Here is a 17,691-nt window from a genome sequence, read left to right as displayed (position 1 = left end):
AAAAAAAAATCAATAAAATGAAGGAGAGCATATTTAATAAAATTGGAGGAGGATTATTAACATCCATAATTTAAAAACTAGGGGCCTCCCTGGTAGCCTAGAGGTTAAGTCTCAGTGCTATCACTCCTATGGCCTGAGTTTCATCCTTGGTCAAGTCGCTAAACCACATATGGCACAATATATGCCTCCTGTTCTCATCCATTGCTCCCCTTAGCAGTGTATTTCAGTAAATCTCCCTGTTCTGATCCTCACTCTGTCTCTAGTGAATTGCTCACTCACTGCCACCCCACTCCCCAACCCTCTGGCTTATACCCATTTTTCTACACTTACACACACACAAACCTGTTAAAAAAAAAAAAAGCTAAAAACCAAATGACCAAATGACATATTGGAAGTAAATATTTACAAATTGAATAACAAAGGCTTAATTTAAATTTTAAAAGTCTTCCTATAAGTCAATGAAAAAGGATAAAAACAAAAAAAAGTAGGGGCCTTCCTGGTGGCTCAACGGGTTAAGAAACAACTCATGAAGCAACTTATAGCCACTGTAGCAAGTTCAATCCCCTCTGGGGATTGTGCTGACCCACATGGCACAGCAGACCTCTCCTGTCTTGCCCACTGCTCCCCTCAGCGGTGTGTTTCAGTGGATCTGCCTGTTCTGTTCCCCTCTCTGTCTGGTAAATTCTCTCATGCCCTGCACCTCTGGCCTGCACCCCAGCTCTTATAGACATGAATAAATACATCTTTTTAAAAAATGAACAAATTAAAAAAAAAAGTATAAGAACAGGCAATTCACCAAAAGTAAAATTCACCATTTTACTTTACTCATCTCACCAATAACCAGGAAAATCAAACTGAAACAATGGAAACATTTCCACACATAATACTGGAAAAAAATTAAGTTTAATAATATCAGCAAACAGCATAAATATGATGAAGTAAATAAGCTAAAATATCATTACAGGAAATATAAACAAAGCACTGTATTTTTTTTTTAATTTTTTTTTAAAGATTTATTTATTTGTGCATACAGAACTGGGGCACAGGCCAGAGACTCTGGGGTGGCGAAAGACTTCACCAGAGACAGAGTGGGGAGCAGAACAGGCAGATCGACGAAGTACACTGCTGAGGGGAGCAGCGGGCGGGTCAGGAGAGGTCTGCCACGCCATGTGGTCACCTCCGGGGCAGGCGGGAATCGAACTCATGCAGAAGCGGCTTTAGCTTCTCAGTGCTGTGCTTTAACCCGCTGCGCCACCAGGGAGGGCCAACACTGTATTTTTTTAGGGCATCTGGCCAAATGTATTAGAATTTCATATGTGCACACACATATACCCAACAATTCTACTTTTCTGTATCATTGAAAAACAGGATTTTTCAATATACAATACTGAGAAGGAAAATAAGTAAGGAAGCAAGTTCAAGAATTTTGGAGATAGTATTGTTTTTTAAAAAAAAATTGAAACAATCTATTAAAAAGAATTACATAAATTTGTGGTATTGACATAACAGTGCCTCAAAATTGTTTAAATTAAAAAGAAGCTACAAAATGTAGTTTTTTAAAAATACAGATCAATTGATGTCAACATAGTACCCTCTGGGAGAGAATGTCAGGTAAAGAAATGTGTTGGAGAGGGGGCCTGCACTTCATTTTTATTATTTGAATTCTCTACACAAGAAAAAATAATTTGTATTTTTATGTAATTTTGTAACAAATAAAGTAAAATAATACATTTTTTATGCATACAGAATTGGGGTACAGGCCACAGGTTTCAAGGCAGTAAGAGGGTTCACCAGAGAGTGGGGAACAGAACAGGCAGACGGACGAAGTACACTGCTGAGAGGAGCAGCAGGAGAGATAGGAAAGGTCTGCTGCACCATGTGGGTTACTTACCTGGTTGGGGATCAAACTCAGGCTGCGGCAGCTGCAGCTGGCTAGCTTCATAGTGCTGTGCTTTAACCTGTTGTGCCACCAGGGAGGGCCACTATAGTATGACTTCGGTCCCTAGACAGGGAGGTGACCCACATGGGGGGCAGACTTCTCCTAACCCACCCGCTGCTCCCCTCAGCAGTATATTTCAGTACATCTGCCTGTTCTGCTTCTACTCTATCTCTGGTGAATCTTCTCATACCCCCATACCTCTGGCCTGTACCCCAGTTCTTGTACGCATAAATAAATAAAAATGCACCAGAAAGCTTAAATATTTAAAATATATCAAACTATATTAATCTCCCTAATCCCACCCAACTCTCCGGCAGATGGAGCTACCCTCAATAGTTTGAGATATGTCTAATTTTTCTTTATATTACTTTAAACTTTTTAGATATGCAAGCAGAGATATGTGTGTACACATATATGCATGCATATATGGGTGCATAGAATGTCATAACTTTTTGTATACACATGCGCATATGTACACATGAGCATATATGCCTATGTTTCCAAAATGAGATAGCAAAAATTATATACACAATAGAATAGCAAGTAAACTGTACCATATTAAGCAAAAGAAAAATTATTCAGTTATTGCAATGGATTGGGGTTTGGAATTTGGATAGTAAGTATTAGGATAGGAATGATTTTTTTGCTTTTGTGTTTTCTTTATTTCTATAAAACATATATTGTAGAAAAGCAGTAAGATCTCTCCAAAAAATATTTTTAAAAATGATCAAATGCTTTCTGGAAGAAAAAACAAAAGATGAACATAAAATCCTAACAAATATAAAGCATCACCATTGTTAGCATACATAAAAACAATATACATGATCACAGTTCACATATCATCACTTACCAATTCCACTGTCATCTAACCGCATGTAGCCTTCTGCTAGTGAGCTGAAGCCAGTTAATCCTCCCATTGCTGCATAAGGAACATCCTGTCCCACTGGTTTTCCCTGAGCCAGTCTTTCTTGCCTAGTTTCTACTACTGTGTCATGGGCATACGCAGGCTGACCACAAGCACAAGTGAAGCAGCTATGGAATCCTGAACACTTGGAACCTGAATCAAGATGTAAAGTGTTAAATGTTTTTAGATATAGGTACTGAGCCTTCAGCCCTGAAAACACTCATCTAGCCAAAGTCACCTGAAGTCAGATAGTTTACCACTGTTCTCTGGCCCCATAACTATCCACCAGTCCCTGAACTTCCTCCCAGCTGCTATCCTTACTTATAAAAGATGCTGAAGTGGGAAAAGGGTAAGTATTTAACTTGGATTAACCACTGGAGAGTGAAAATGCAGGCCCTGTCCTCAGTTTTATGACCTGAGCCAGGTGAGGAGATAAGTGGAAAACTCCCTATGAATCAATTCCCCATAAAAGCCATATTAAAAGGCTAACCCACAGACACTGAAGAGATGCAATGAAATATTGTTTAACAATAAAAATGAAAGATGTATTAATATATGGTGCATTGTGGGTGAATCATAAAAACTTAATGCCAAGTGAAAGATGTCCATCACAAAAGATCACATATTGTAGGATTCCACTTACATGAAATGTCTAAAATAGGCAAATCCATAGACAAAAAGTAGATTATTGGTTGCCTATGGTTATGGTGAGGGAACAATATGGAAAAACTGTCAATAAACATGGAGCTTAGGGGGGTGACAAAAATGTTCTATAATCTATTGTGGTGATGGTTGCACAACTTTGTAAATACATCAAAAACCATTAAAGTGCACTCTTGAAATGGATAAGCTATATATTCTAGAAATCCTATATTAGTAATGTTATATTTTAAAAAAAAAAAAGTCATGTTGAAATAGTGGCCAGAATAAACCACTGATAAAATTGTTACTCATTTAACATCTGACAGATGTGAAGAGGAACCAAGGCAAATAATAAATGTTTTATGCAACTACTTAAACAATAAAATATATTTCTGCCGAGTCATTAAAAATACTGTTATGACCCTTTTCATAGAATTTAGTATTGAATTCAAACTACTGTAAAAACAATTTGAAAACTATCGCCTGAAGAAAACTACTATACTATTTCACCATTTTTTAAAGGATGATCAAGCAATGATTAACTGAAAGGACATATGGAATTTGGGTCTAGGTATCAGGGTAAAAATGGTATTGCATATAAAGTGTTATAAATACCAAAGCTACATTTTGCTTTTCTATCAGTCTCTCTTAAGTAATAATATAATAATCAACCAGAAAAATCACAAAAAAAGTTTTGACCTACAAAATTCTTTTATTAAAAGAAAAAAGCTAATAGAATTTAGTTGATTAAACTCCCGATTCAAAAATTTGAATCAAATCAAGTCTAATGATTATTAAGATCCATTACTATTTTCTTAACTTAGTTTAATTACATGAGACCAGGATTGGTGATAGCCAAACACACAAATAACTTTATGACCTTTTCCACAAAAAATAAAAATTTTGAGTGGTTATCCATTAAATTTTCCTCAGTTGTTTAATATGGATACTACGGCTTAATAAAAAGGGCACATACATATATTACATAGTCGATAAAGAAAAACATTCTGTTTGTGCTTCTCTAGCAATGGAACTCACAAGTATTGCAGGCGGAGCCAGGAGCAGCGCTATGCTGATCCGCGAAGTGCTTGCATCTGCAGCGAATGGGCTGTGTGCCATTGAGAGGGACATAAACGAAAGACCTGCACAGACAGCCTGTCACTCGGCAAGGCAGACTAATGGGACGCTGCTGTGGAATTGTTTCAAAGTCAGTTTTATGTTGTTTATACCTAAAATAAATAGATAAATAAATAAATAAATAAAAGGAAAGAAATATAAATACAAAAATTGCAATTTCTTTCTATTAAGGGATGTTTTCTATTGTATTTATTTCATTGTCCTCGTTTGTAAGGTGAAAATAAACTCCCCTACATATGGTATTTCTGTCAGCTATGTTGCTTCAACAAAAAATCTTCACTCTTAGATTTTGTTTTACCTATTTAAAAATTTCACAGCAGAGCCCTCCCTAGAGGCCCAGCGGGTTTAAAGCACAGCACTAAGAAGCTAAAGCCACTTCAGCGTGAGTTCGGTCCCCAGCCCACATGGCGTGGCAGACCTCTTCTGACCGGCCTGTTGCTCCCCTCAGCAGTGTACTTCCTCAGTTGGCCTGTTCTGCTCCCCATTCTGTCTCTGGTGAATCCTCTCACCACCCCTGCACCTGTACCTCAGTTCTGTATGCATAAATAAATAAATCTTTAAAAAATTATAAATAAAATAAAAGATTAAATATTTTTAAAATTATAAAAAAAAATTTCACAGCAATATAACCCCCCAAAATATATAATCCCCTTAAGATACCACTACAGCATCTTTTATACGGAAGCATAACCTAAAACTATGAGAAATGTTCAATACATATAAATTTTGTGTACAATAAATATTAATGTAACTTATTTCAATGTAATTTAACTTTTAACTTCCAAATAAATTATAAGCATGTTAAGAGTTAAAGTTCTCACTAATATACCTGCAATTTTCTTAAACAAGACAAGACACTTATAACTTTCAATATTATTCTAAGTTAACAGATATCAAAATAAGACTGACACCATTTTTCAATTAGCACAAAGAGCTAAAGTTTTTTGAAACTATATGTAATTCACAGTGTTGTCAGGAGTATTACAAAAGAACCAATCCTGTTTAAAGTTTGCAGAAACTTTTAAAAAAAATCTATCCTTTAACCTAGATAGTTCCTTTGGGAAGGGGGGAAATAATAAAAGAACTTCCAGTAGCAGTGGTATTAGCAACAGTACTTACAGTATCAAAAAACATAAACATACATATACATACAAATAAAGGAAGAAATAAATAAAATACTAGACAATAGTTTCCAATTTTTTTTTTAACAGTGAAGCCCTTTCTTCAAATTCAGTCCTTTACAGAAACATAATACATAAAATATATAAAAACAGAATGGGTCAATGAAGAGCCAGAATTGGAGTGCTTCCTTCCCTTAACCTGCCCTAATACCCTTGAGACTACCTCATAGCTATATGAGTTACACACAATGCAGCCCACTGATTTAGCTAACATATTGAGGCATTTAAAATCCAGTTTATAATTACTACATAACAATGTGAAAACATTCCTGTGATTCTATCATGAAAAACTGGTTTAATGTTTATACATACATAATTAATAATTAAATGATTAATATAAAGGAAAAAATTACACAAATATAGTAAAGTGTATAATCAGCAGCTGGCTTTCATAGTAAGTTTTCTTCACTTTCTACATTTCCATGTTTCACTTTTATAATGGGGGGGGCAAGCACGTGGTAGGGGAACTCCCCCGTAAACATCTCAGAACTTTTCCAATAAAGTCGGGTTGGGTCAATTTTGAGCTAATCCCATGATGTATACAAATAAGAAATTGGTACTAAATTCATAGGAGTGTATGTTATAAAATTAATATAAATTTGCCAAACTCCTCTTCAATTCTCGAAAATAACAACAAATCCCTCATCCTCCATTTCTCCAGTGCTTTCAGCTGGCGTTGCTAAAGAAATGTAAAGTCAAACTATAGACAACATTACTCATCCTAGCAACTGCCTAACAACCTTTGGCAAACTTAAGTCTGTAAATAGCAACTACAAAAGAGTCCCTCATGAAAGAGACCCAGAAACAGGGCGATTCTCCTTCCATGGCTCCTTTGTAACAGAAAGTTCTAGTTGTTACCTAAACACACATATAATATAAAAATACATGTAGTCAGTGTTTTTTCCTCACAAAGCAGGTTTGTCCGAGTTGTGACCTGTGACAGTAGTAAAATTTAAAGTAGAAGACAATGAACACACCCATCGCAAACCGCAGGTACAAGCAACACACACCAATGACGGGATCCTCATATATTTACTTTCCTTCATGTACTTTTTTGGGAACATGATTATTAATAATAAAATTCTATATATGTTTATATCTTTGTTTAAAGAAACAAACCCAATACACTTCTTTTTTTTTTTTAAGATTTATTTATTCATGCACACAAGAGCATGGGTGCAGGCCAGAGATTGGGGTCAGGGGGTTTGAGAGGGTTCACCAGAGACAGAACAGGGAACAGAATAGGTAGATCCACTGAAAAACACTGCTGAGGGGAGCAGCCCTCAAAACAGCAGAGGCCTCCTGTGCCATGTGGGTCAGCTCCCTGGCTGGGGATCGAACTTGTGCTGCAGTGGTTATGGATAGCTTCATAGTGCTGTGTTTAACCCCTTGCACCACCAGGGAGGCCTTCAATACATATCTTAAACTACAGAGGGAGATTAGTAAGCTAGGAACAATGCTCCTATTTATAGACTGGTTACCTGTTCAGTCAAGTCAACACAAGCAACTCTTAAGCAGTTTTGCAATCTGATGACTGAGTTCTACCTTGTCCAGTGGAGGGCTCCCCAGCTGACTGAAAGACCTCTGGCAAAGTCACAAGGGTACCAATATCTCTTTATCAATAGAAGAGATGCTTAAAGTGATGGGCTCCATAATGAGTTCTACTAGAACATACAGAAATTTTTTTTATTACAGCACAAAAAATAATAATAATAAAAGCTTTCGATAATTTCTAAAATATTATTTGAAGTTCTACTTTAAGATGTTTCCCACTGGCCACAAATAATGTTATAACTAGAAAGATGATATGATCTGATACAGTTTTATATTTTCTAGTCGTCAGAAAACTTGCCAGTAAAATATCTTACCTATGTGTACAAAAACACAGTGTCTCTGGACCCACAAGTTTACAATCCATTCCAGTTGGTGATCGCCAGCTCACAAATAATCTGTTCTGTAAGCGCATAGGTAAAACTTTTCTTTTATATTCTTCATATTCTTCAGGAGTAAAAAGTTTCCCTCCATCATCCTCGCCAACAATTCTACCAAAGGAAAAAGAAATGTTTCTTAAGATTTGAATATGTATCCTTCAGGTGAAAAATCATAAATTCTAAAATTAGGCAACATGTATACAAAAGAAAAGGCACTTTAATCTTGTTGTTTTACTTTAGTCATATGGTAACAGTAAAATGATATATTCTTCCTAAGAAAGCTTTGTTTTGTGATATAAATGATCACAAAAAATAAAATCAACAAATTCATAACATCTGATTTTACTGAGGTTTGTTATATAATCATCTCAATTTCTCCTTTCATTCTGAAACAACATGCTCACTCTTCTCATTAATAGCTAGAACCTAAACTACTAAAAGTTTTAACATTTTTCTCCATTAAATAGAACATTAAAGAAAGTAAACATTTTCCTTTGCTAAAAGACAGTAAAATTAATGTCCATACCTGATCCCAAATCTAAGTCAGGAGTTTAAATTCAGACAGAATAAAAGCAAAGGGCATTGGTTATGATGACAATGTTGCAAAGATCTACACTTTAAGAAAAAGTATACTTTATTTTTGTTTTATGAAAATATACAAAACCACAAACACCCTTGTATCTGTGCAAATACCCTTAAGTCTACACAAGTTCAAGCTAATACCTGTGTGTTAAGTAGTCAGGTGCATCAATGTTTAATTCCAGAAGTGAGACCTGAAAACTTTAGGTAAAAACTTAAGTTGCCTCTATTTCTTAATATCTTAGAATGAAAGACCAAACTGACACCATGACAGGCTTCAGAATGCTTCTGAAACAGCCAGGCCTAAGTTTAGTTATCAACAAGGCGCCAAGGCCGACGAGTTTAACTGTAAATGTCCTAATCTTGATCATCCCATAGCAACAGCCAATTAGCAAGTAGGCAAGTAACCAGTACATATCAGGAAAGCACCAGATGCCCTAAGGTAGGCAGGTTGAGTAGTGAAGGTCACATCTTACATGCATAGATCAACTGGGTTAAGACAAGATAACTTTGCTCAATGTCTACCAATCAATGTACTGCTGAGCAAAAAATCCCCTCTGCCGGGCTGAAACTCCCCTCTTCTGTAATAAAAACCCTGCCTTTCCTCAGCTCAGGGCTCTAAACTTCAGCCACTGCGTTGGTGCATGTTGGGAGCCCAGGCTCGAGCTTGCAGTAAAGACCCTCTTGTGCTTTGCATCGGAATTGGCTCTTTGGTGGTCTTTGGGAAACTTGAAACTTGACACAACAAGAAAATTAAGATTTGGCCTCTCTGGCAAAAGAAGACAAGGAAAATAATTTCTTCACATGACCCAGCAATCCCACTCCCAGGTATCTTCCCAAAGGACACAAAAACACTGATTCAAAAAGACACCTGCACCCCCATGTTTATTGCTGCTTTATTTACAATTGGAAAGACATGGAAACAGCCCAAATGCCCAAAAGTGGATGACTGGATTAAAAAGACAGTGGAATATTACTCAGCATCCAAAAAAATAAAAATAAAAACATGCTTTTTGCAGCAACATGGATGAAGCTGGAAAAGATCATGCTTAGTGAAATAAGCCAGAAAGAAAAGGAAAAATATCAGATGGTTTCACTCATAGCAGGAGTATAAAGGACCAGGGGAGAAAATAATAATAATAATAAACAACTATATACCAGAGACATTTTATGGGGGAGAATAGGGAATGGGATCAAAAACAGAGGGGGGTGAGAAATGCACTAGACTATGGTGATGGCACACAGGTGATTTGGTGATTGGAAGCCCACAGGGATTACAACTGAGATGGGAAAATGCACAAAATGATGTAAAAATAAACATTTTTTTAAAAAGGCTATAATTAAAAATATAATTTTTTCAAACTTGAAGAAATTTCTCTTTGAAAATATACTCCTATGAAGGCAATAAAAAGTGTTTGCAGAATGCTACATAATTATTTGTGCAATTCATACCTTTTTTTCAAACTTTCAAGTCTTTGGCAAAGGCTTGTTCAGAAATTATAAAGTCTTCCTTACTTAAATAATTTAGCTACACAAAGGGCATTTAATTATGAGATAAACTCATTTCACTTTAGTGATGCTACTGAAAAGTGTGACATGTACTAGAAAAACCTTAAGATAAATGCAAATCATTATAAAGGATGGAACCGTTTCTATTTAAGTTCTAAACCAATACCACAGAAAACTTAATTGTATTGACAGAATCACCTGTATTTTCAAATGCAGATTCACACTAAAAGGCCTAAGAATGGGGCCCTCTCTGGTGGCACAGTGGGTTAAAGCACAGCACTAAGAAGCGAAAGCCACTTCAGCATGACTTATCCCGCCTGCCCAATGTGATCCACATGGCTATGCAGAACTCTCCTGGCCCACCGCTGCTCCCCTCAGCAGTGTAATTCCATAATCTGCCTGTTCTGCTCCCTACTCTGTCTCTGGTGAAAGCTCTCACGCCCCTGTAGCTCTGGCCTGTATCCCAGTTCTGTATGCATAAATAAATAAATCTTCAAAAAAAAAAAAAAAGGCCTAACAACGCGTAACAAGTTCACAGATGATTCCTATACCACTGGTCCCTGGTTGTTACACTTTGAATAGCAAGGTTCTAAACTTTGCTTCCAAATGCCTCCCACAAAAGCACCTAAATAAGACAGAATCTGGGAAAACTTTGAGTAAAGAGAGTTCCTGACCTAGATTCATCTTTCAACCTCTTTTACTGTCCTTTCATAACTAACCCATCTTTCCTATATACTGATGTCAGTAAATGTCTTGATAATCTCTGGCAGAAATTTATTCCAGGTTACTTACTTTCTGGATCAAGCAAGAGACCTATCTAAATATCTAAGTATCCAGCAACTGTTGGAAGGGTAGGCTTGGGGGAGCGGGGAGGGTGGACCTAGAGACTTGGGATAAGGGGGTGCTGGTTCAGCTCTGGTTGAGAGCTAGGTGGGAGCAGGTCTAGGACAGGACAACAGGAGTTACCTGGATCTACCTGAACCTAGAATGAGACCTGACCCATCAAGCTCCTCACTCTCACTTTTTTGGCTGAGTATTACCAGGACATCTTAACCGTTACCCAAGCCTATACCACCATAACATAAGAAATACAATTCGCTAGGGAACTCGCTTGGCGCAACACTCTTGGGTGATTTGGGACAGTCACCTTTAAGCAGGGCAGTTGGTCCGCCCCTCTCACTCAGGTTTCCCTTGTGCGATTGTGACTGCCTCACTCCCCCTTTAAACACATTCCCGCATCTTCTAGCATGACCTTCTCCAGCAATTCCCCCACACCCAGTTTCCCAACTGTCAAAACCCTTAGGAAACTTAGCACAGGGCAGCAGCCTTTGTCAGGACTCAAGGAAAGTGAATCCTGCCCCCAAGCTAAAGGGATGGCAGCATTTCCAATTTCAGGAAGACCAGTTTCTCCAGAAACCTTGAAACTACACCATTATGTTCCTTTTACCTAAAACCAACACCTCGGAGTTGGGTGTACATTTGGAAGTTTGTGTACCCTCTTACTAATGTGCAAATTTGATGTCTGCTTCTTTAGGCCCCGAATATTCAATGTGTAATAGGCATGGGGGGGGTTGGATAAATCTAGAGTTAATAATCCGTCTAGGTCGGAGGTTGGAGGGGAGCATCTCTTAATTGGCCTCGGAAGAGATCTACTAGTATAGAACTGCACATCATCACAATATTTAATTACAGAAAGAAGAAACTGAAACTCACTGTAAGCCTCCTCCAAAAGCTGTGCCCGGCCAGGCTACAGCCCGGTTCCTACCTACGCCACCAGCGAGCCTCTAGGGACCTGCCCGCCAGAGAACGCCCCTCACCTCCGGTACTCCAGGTACTCGTCAACAGCCGCTGCGCCTCCGGGAGGCAACGTCAGCCGCTCCATGGTCGGTGGGGAAGCGAAAAGCGCCCGCGCTGCATGCCCGGATCCACACAGCGAACCAGCGGACCCGGGAGGAGCCAGAACCCGCCTCGGCCGGCCGCGCCCCCTCTCGCTCGCCTCGGGATTGGCTCGGTCGACGACCGCCCGACGGCGCAGGGCGCCTGCGCTTCCACCGGCCACCGCTGCGGGGCGCGCGAAACACCCTGTCCGGCTGTAGGGCCCCGCCCCTCTGGAGTGCTATTTGCCTTTTCTCTGTCGCCTCTCTCTTTCCGTACTTTGAGGTCTTTCTGTAAAGTAACAAGAAGCTCAGAAAACGGCTTGTTTCTTTATCCTGTGTTTTTCGCCGGCTTTGAGAAGATTCTGGGTAGTTTCAGAAACTTGCCAGCCGTGTTTTCAAAATTGACAGTTTTTAAAACTGTGATATAAAACCAGTATTCCAGGGTGTTTCATCTCTTGTACTTTGGGTGGTGCTAAATGAACGTGGTATTCAAAGGAAGAAAGTCCAGGGAAACAAGTTAGAAACAATTTTGTTAAGATTTATTTAAGACTTTGGAAATATTCTCCATAAAATCTTGAAGTTTAAAGTTGAATTACCATACAATTGGGTTGGTAATTTGGCCTAATCTTGCTGTGCAACCTGAAAAGGGGGTAGGAAATCTATTCTTCCCTGGACTGGTGGAGCCAGTAAACATAACAGGACACATCTGCTTTAGCCTTTCGCCTATTTAGCCTACTGTAATACAATCCTCAGGGCCATTGCAATGCCTTGCTTCATGCTTGGGGAGATATTTTGTTCCTTATGAAGATGTAGATAACATCAACACCTGATGAACATCTACAGATCACTTTAAACTAATAACACAGAAAAGAGGATTTATTCCAGAAAGTCACTGATAATCCTGTGGCTGACTTCCCCAGCTGGGTAGTTGGTATAGTGTTGACATACAATACACATTTAGTGAAGTTTCATTAAATTAATACAAAGTAATACTCAAAAAAACAAAATCACTGAGGACATACTTTAAGTCTTACACTCTTTAGTATATAGTACTAGTTCTGATTTGTCAGTTCTGCCTATTGAAATTTTACATTCCAAAATGGCCTATAGCTTGTTGGTTCTATTTCATTTTTCTATAATTCTTTATTAATTATTCAATTTTATGAATTTGTCGGGTCTAAGCAGACCCAAAAACAAAAAATAATTTGTAAAACTAGGCCATTTTAATTATTTTTACAATAGAATGTATATTCTCTTGATGATGGCAGACATGTGGTTTGGAAGTATTCTAAATATCAGAGAAATTGTAGTTTTCCTGATTTTTGTGTAGACTTCAAGAATTATGAAACTGCTGTCAAACCAGTAAGACTGCATTTATGCATCCATCATTTTCAGAACTGTTGATAACCTGGGCATACTTCCTCCAGGTAACCTTGCCTCCTCGTGTCACAAGGCCCAACTCACTCATGTTGACATACCTTTCATAATAATATCCAAAACTGTATATAGTCAGAATAAGGAATTTTTCTTTACACCAAGTATTGGCAGGCAAAAGATGGCTTTTAATTCAGGTTGTATTTAGTTCTGGAGGCCTTTATGAAACATAAACCCATTGGTCTAATGAATCTTTCATATTTGGATGGTTTTGTAAAGCTGTCTCCAACAGCTTTGATGCTTTCTTCTTCATTCCTGTTCAAATAATTGTTAATACTTCTGTTTGTCCCTGGGCATGAACTTTAGGAAAGCATCTTTCCTGCCTCCTCTTTTCATTTGTGTTTAATTATATTATGGATCATACTTTAGCTTGGGTCTGTCCACCTCTGTCCAGACCATTTGTTGGCACTGCTTCTTCTTGACTCTAACCAGCTTTCTTTTGTTCATTCTTTTTTCATGTATCTTGATCATCTTTTTTAAAGATTTATTTATTTATGCATAGGAAAACTGGGGTACAGGCCAGAGGTGTGAGGGGGGGAGTGAGAGGACTCACCAGAGACAGAGTGGGGAGCAGAACAGGCAGATCTGCTGAAACACACTGCTGAGGGGAGCATCAGGTGAGACAGGGGAGGTCTGCTGAGCCATGTGGGCCACCTCTCTGCTGTGGGATAGAACTTATGCTGCAGTAGCTGCCAATATCTTGATAGTGCTGAAACTTAACCCCTTGCACACCAGGGAGCCCCATATCTTGTCTTAATTCTTTAGAAGTAGATAAAACAGTTATCTTACACATCATTTTATAAAGAATCTGATTTCTTACATAGGAGATTTCATCTAGTTGACAATAAATTAAAGTTTATATTACTTTTTATATATTTAGGAAAACTGAACCTTATTGTAGGACAATTCAGTATTAAATTTGAAATAACTTATTGCATCATACATAGACATCTGTGTCACAAATTGTTATCTAATATGTATTCTGTATCATGCATTATGTTAGGTGCTCAGGATATAGGAAGACAAATGAACAAAACAGAAAAGGCATAATGGTAAGAACTATCAAGAAAGAGGAAGCAGATTAAGAGGAATAGAAGGTAAAGGGAGTGAGATTTTTTTTTAAGATTTATTTATTTGTGAATGAAAAAGATGTGGAACATATACACAGTTGAATATTACTCAGCACCCAAAAAAATAAAATGGAGCTGAAAAAGATCATGCTTAGTAAAATAAGCCAGAAAGAAAAGGAAAAATACCGGATGGTTTCACTCATAGCAGGAGAGTATAATAGGCCAGATGAGAAAATAATAATAATAATAAACAGCTATACACCAGAGACATTTTGTGGGGGTGGAGTGGGGAAGGGGATCAAAAATAGTGAGGGGGAAGGAACTGCACTGGACTATAGTGATGGCACATGGGTGATTTGGTGATGGGAAGCCCAAGAGGATTACAACTGAGATGGAAAAATGCACAAAATGATGTAAAAATAAACTATTAAAAAAAACTTATTTATTTGTGCATACAGAACTGGGGTACAGGCCAGAGGTGCAGGTGCGGTGAGAAGATTCACCAGAGACAGAGTAGGGAGCAGAACAGACAGATCATCGAAGTACACTGCTGAGAGGAGCAGGAGGCGGGTCAGGAGAGGTCTGCCACGCCATGTGGATCACCTCCCGGGCTGGCGGTATCGAACTCATACAGAAGTGGCTTTAGCTTCTTAGTGCTGTGTTTTAACCCACTGTGTCACCAGGGAGGGCCCAGGAGATTTTACTATCTCTAAAAACATAGGTGACTTGTGCATCATCCTGAAGGAAACAATAGAGTAAGCCACAAAGAAACTGAGAAAGACTGCCCCAGCAAATAAATCTGAAAATGCAAACATCCTGTGGTAGAAGTGCATTTTGCTTTGTTTAAGCAAAGAGATCAGATCTTTGGAGCGGTGTGAGGAAGGTGTGGGAAATGTCAGGGAGGAAGCAGAGCCAGATATCATAAGACCTTATGAAGTTAATAGAAATATAGTATTAGCTATGTAGATAAATTCTTTGGAAGATGAAGGGTAACCAGGAGTCATGTTTTAAAGTAAAAAGAAAGAAGTGAAATGAATTTTAATGTTATTTTACTTTTTTATTACTAAATCTTTAACTCCAGTGTTAAAAAATGTATTTAAAAAAATATATATATATATTACATCATTCCTCATTTTGTACATTTTTTCATCTCATTTGTAATCCCTGTGAACTTTCCACCACCAATTCACCCATGTGCACCACCATAGTCCAGTGTACTTTTTAAATACTCATAGCTTATCTAAATTCAAGCTAGCACATTTCCAGTGCTTAATAGCCACATATGCTGATGGCTATCACACTAGTGCAGGTATAGATAATGGTAAAGTCTTTAAAGAATTTTGATTCTGTTTTATGTTTAAAATATATACAAAAATAACAGAACAAATGTTATGTTTCAACATTTGGGACTATATGATCAGTCTGGTTTCATCTATACCTCTGTCCACTTTTCACAAACCCAGATTGAGATAATTAAAAAAGTAATGATTTTTGTTAAGTAATTTTTTTTTAAGATTTATTTATTTATGCTTACAGAACCTGGGTACAGGTCAGAGGTGTGGTAGGTGAGAGGATTCACCAGAGACAGAATGGGGAGCAGAACAGGAAGATTGACTAATTACACTGCTGAGGGGAGTAGCAGGCGGATCACGAAAGGTCTGCCAGGCCATGTGGGTCAGCTCCCTGGTCTGGCATGGAACTTGTGCTGCATTGGCTAGAGAGCTTCACAATGAGGTGCTTTAACCCGTTGCGCCACCAGGGAGAGCCCTGGTGACAGCCAAATGGAGACTAGCTTGTAAAGAAGAATGCTTAGAAGTAGGAAGACCTGTTGTAAAGCTATACCAAGTGAATTTACAGCATTTTAATCTGTGGTGATGTCAGTAGAAACAATGAGAAATCAAGAATTGATTGGATTCTTGATTTATTTCAAAGGTAGAAACTGATATAACAATAAATCAGTTATGTGAAATAAGAAATGACTTCTAGAAAGAAAAATACAGGATGGTTTCACTCATAGCAGGAGTATAATGCACCAGGCGAGAAAATAACAAGAATAATGAACAGCCATATACCAGAGACATTTTGTGGGGGTGGAGTGGGGAATGGGATCAAAAACGAGGGGGTGGGGAGGGAAGTGCACGAAATTATGCTGATGGCACACGGGTGAATTGGTGATGGGAAACCCGCAGGGATTACAATTGAGATGGAAAAAAAAATGTACAAAATGATGTAAAAATAAACTGTTATAAAAATTTTTTAAAAAGTGAAAAAAAATGACTTCTGACATATGAACCTATTCCCCTAAATAATATAACAAATGTTACCTTACTTAAAATTTTAAAAAGCAAAGACTTCAAAGTATTAGCCTGTGTAACAAGATTAAGTCTCCATTGATTGATCTGGAAGGGAATTGGAGGAATTGTGGGACAGAAATTGAGAGTTTGTTTTTGGGCACCTGAAGTTTAACCTACCTATTAGACATCCCATTGGAGATGATGAATTAAAAGTTGGATAACTACATGTGTAGTTCAGAAAGAACTTTCAGGCAGGAGATGTAAATTCAAGAGTGATTAGCAAATAGGTAGAGTTGAAATTCCAGGGGAGAAGATTAGTTCACTTGGAAGTGAATAAAAATAGAGAAGAGGTGACGATATGCTCCAAAGTTTAAAACAGGAAGAGGAAGGGGAACCAGGAAAAGACACTGAATAGAAGTCCTAAGAAAAAAAATAAAAATAAAACATAAGAAAAAAATTAGTGCCCCCCCAAACAAGTACCTCCTTCAAAAAGAATACAGCAAGCAAAACACACACAAAAAAATTAATTTAAAAAGGAAATAAGATTCAATGATGTAAAAATAAACTTTTTAATAAAAAAAAAGGAAATAAGATTCAATATCTAGAATTTTAAAAAAAACAATACAGAAAGTGAACCTAACAACTACATATGTTTGGTGACAAAATCACACAAAGAAAAGAATTATCCCAATCATCTTAGAACAAAGTATTCTGATTGTACCATTCTTACAGAGATATGGTCCTAGTACAAAAGAAAAGTTAAAAGGCAAAAAAATCTTAAATTATCTAGTTTAATGTATTAATCTTATCATTAATTTTAGCCATTATTGTTTTGAAACAAATTTATGCATATTTAACATACCACAGGTGAGGAACTATAAAGCTGTTAAAGACCACGCTCAATCTAAAAAGTTCAATTTAAAACTTTGTTATTTAAATTGTGTTTGCAAATATCAATAGAAATGTGTAATTTTTTAAAGTTATATTTTCTAGCTCTGTCACTGAAGAAATAAAAAGGCAATTATAATCCAGCAGCAACAACAATCCTACACTGTGGTTTCAAAACACTATTTTATACTCAAAGGACTTAGAAGAAGTGGTTTTGATAGTCAATTCTAGGAAATGTACCAGTTGGACTTGGGACATCTTGTTGTATCAAAAAGCCAGAAGCTAATATTGTCACATTAAAAGAAT

At 37.5% G+C, this 17,691-nt stretch overlaps 1 protein-coding gene across 1 annotated transcript in view; it reads right to left on the bottom strand.

The window, feature by feature from the left end:
- The window catches only part of FAM221A (family with sequence similarity 221, member A), a 29,339-nt gene extending 17,598 nt beyond the window's left edge, over positions 1-11,741 (bottom strand). The window contains exons 1-4 of the mRNA XM_004677129.2: positions 11,640-11,741; positions 7,672-7,845; positions 4,524-4,714; positions 2,790-2,996 (exon numbers count right to left, since the gene is read on the bottom strand). Of these exons, the coding sequence (XP_004677186.2) occupies positions 2,790-2,996; positions 4,524-4,714; positions 7,672-7,845; positions 11,640-11,704 (637 nt within the window). The 5' untranslated portion in view covers positions 11,705-11,741. The remainder of the gene's footprint in view (positions 1-2,789; positions 2,997-4,523; positions 4,715-7,671; positions 7,846-11,639) is intronic.
- Between the last annotated feature and the right edge of the window lie 5,950 nt (positions 11,742-17,691).

This window comes from Condylura cristata, unplaced genomic scaffold, assembly GCF_000260355.1.
Source record: "Condylura cristata isolate star-nosed mole 26May11 unplaced genomic scaffold, ConCri1.0 scaffold00005, whole genome shotgun sequence".
NCBI lineage: Eukaryota > Metazoa > Chordata > Mammalia > Eulipotyphla > Talpidae > Condylura > Condylura cristata.
Note: the sequence above shows the minus strand (reverse complement) of the source record. Positions and strands in the feature narration are given on the sequence as shown.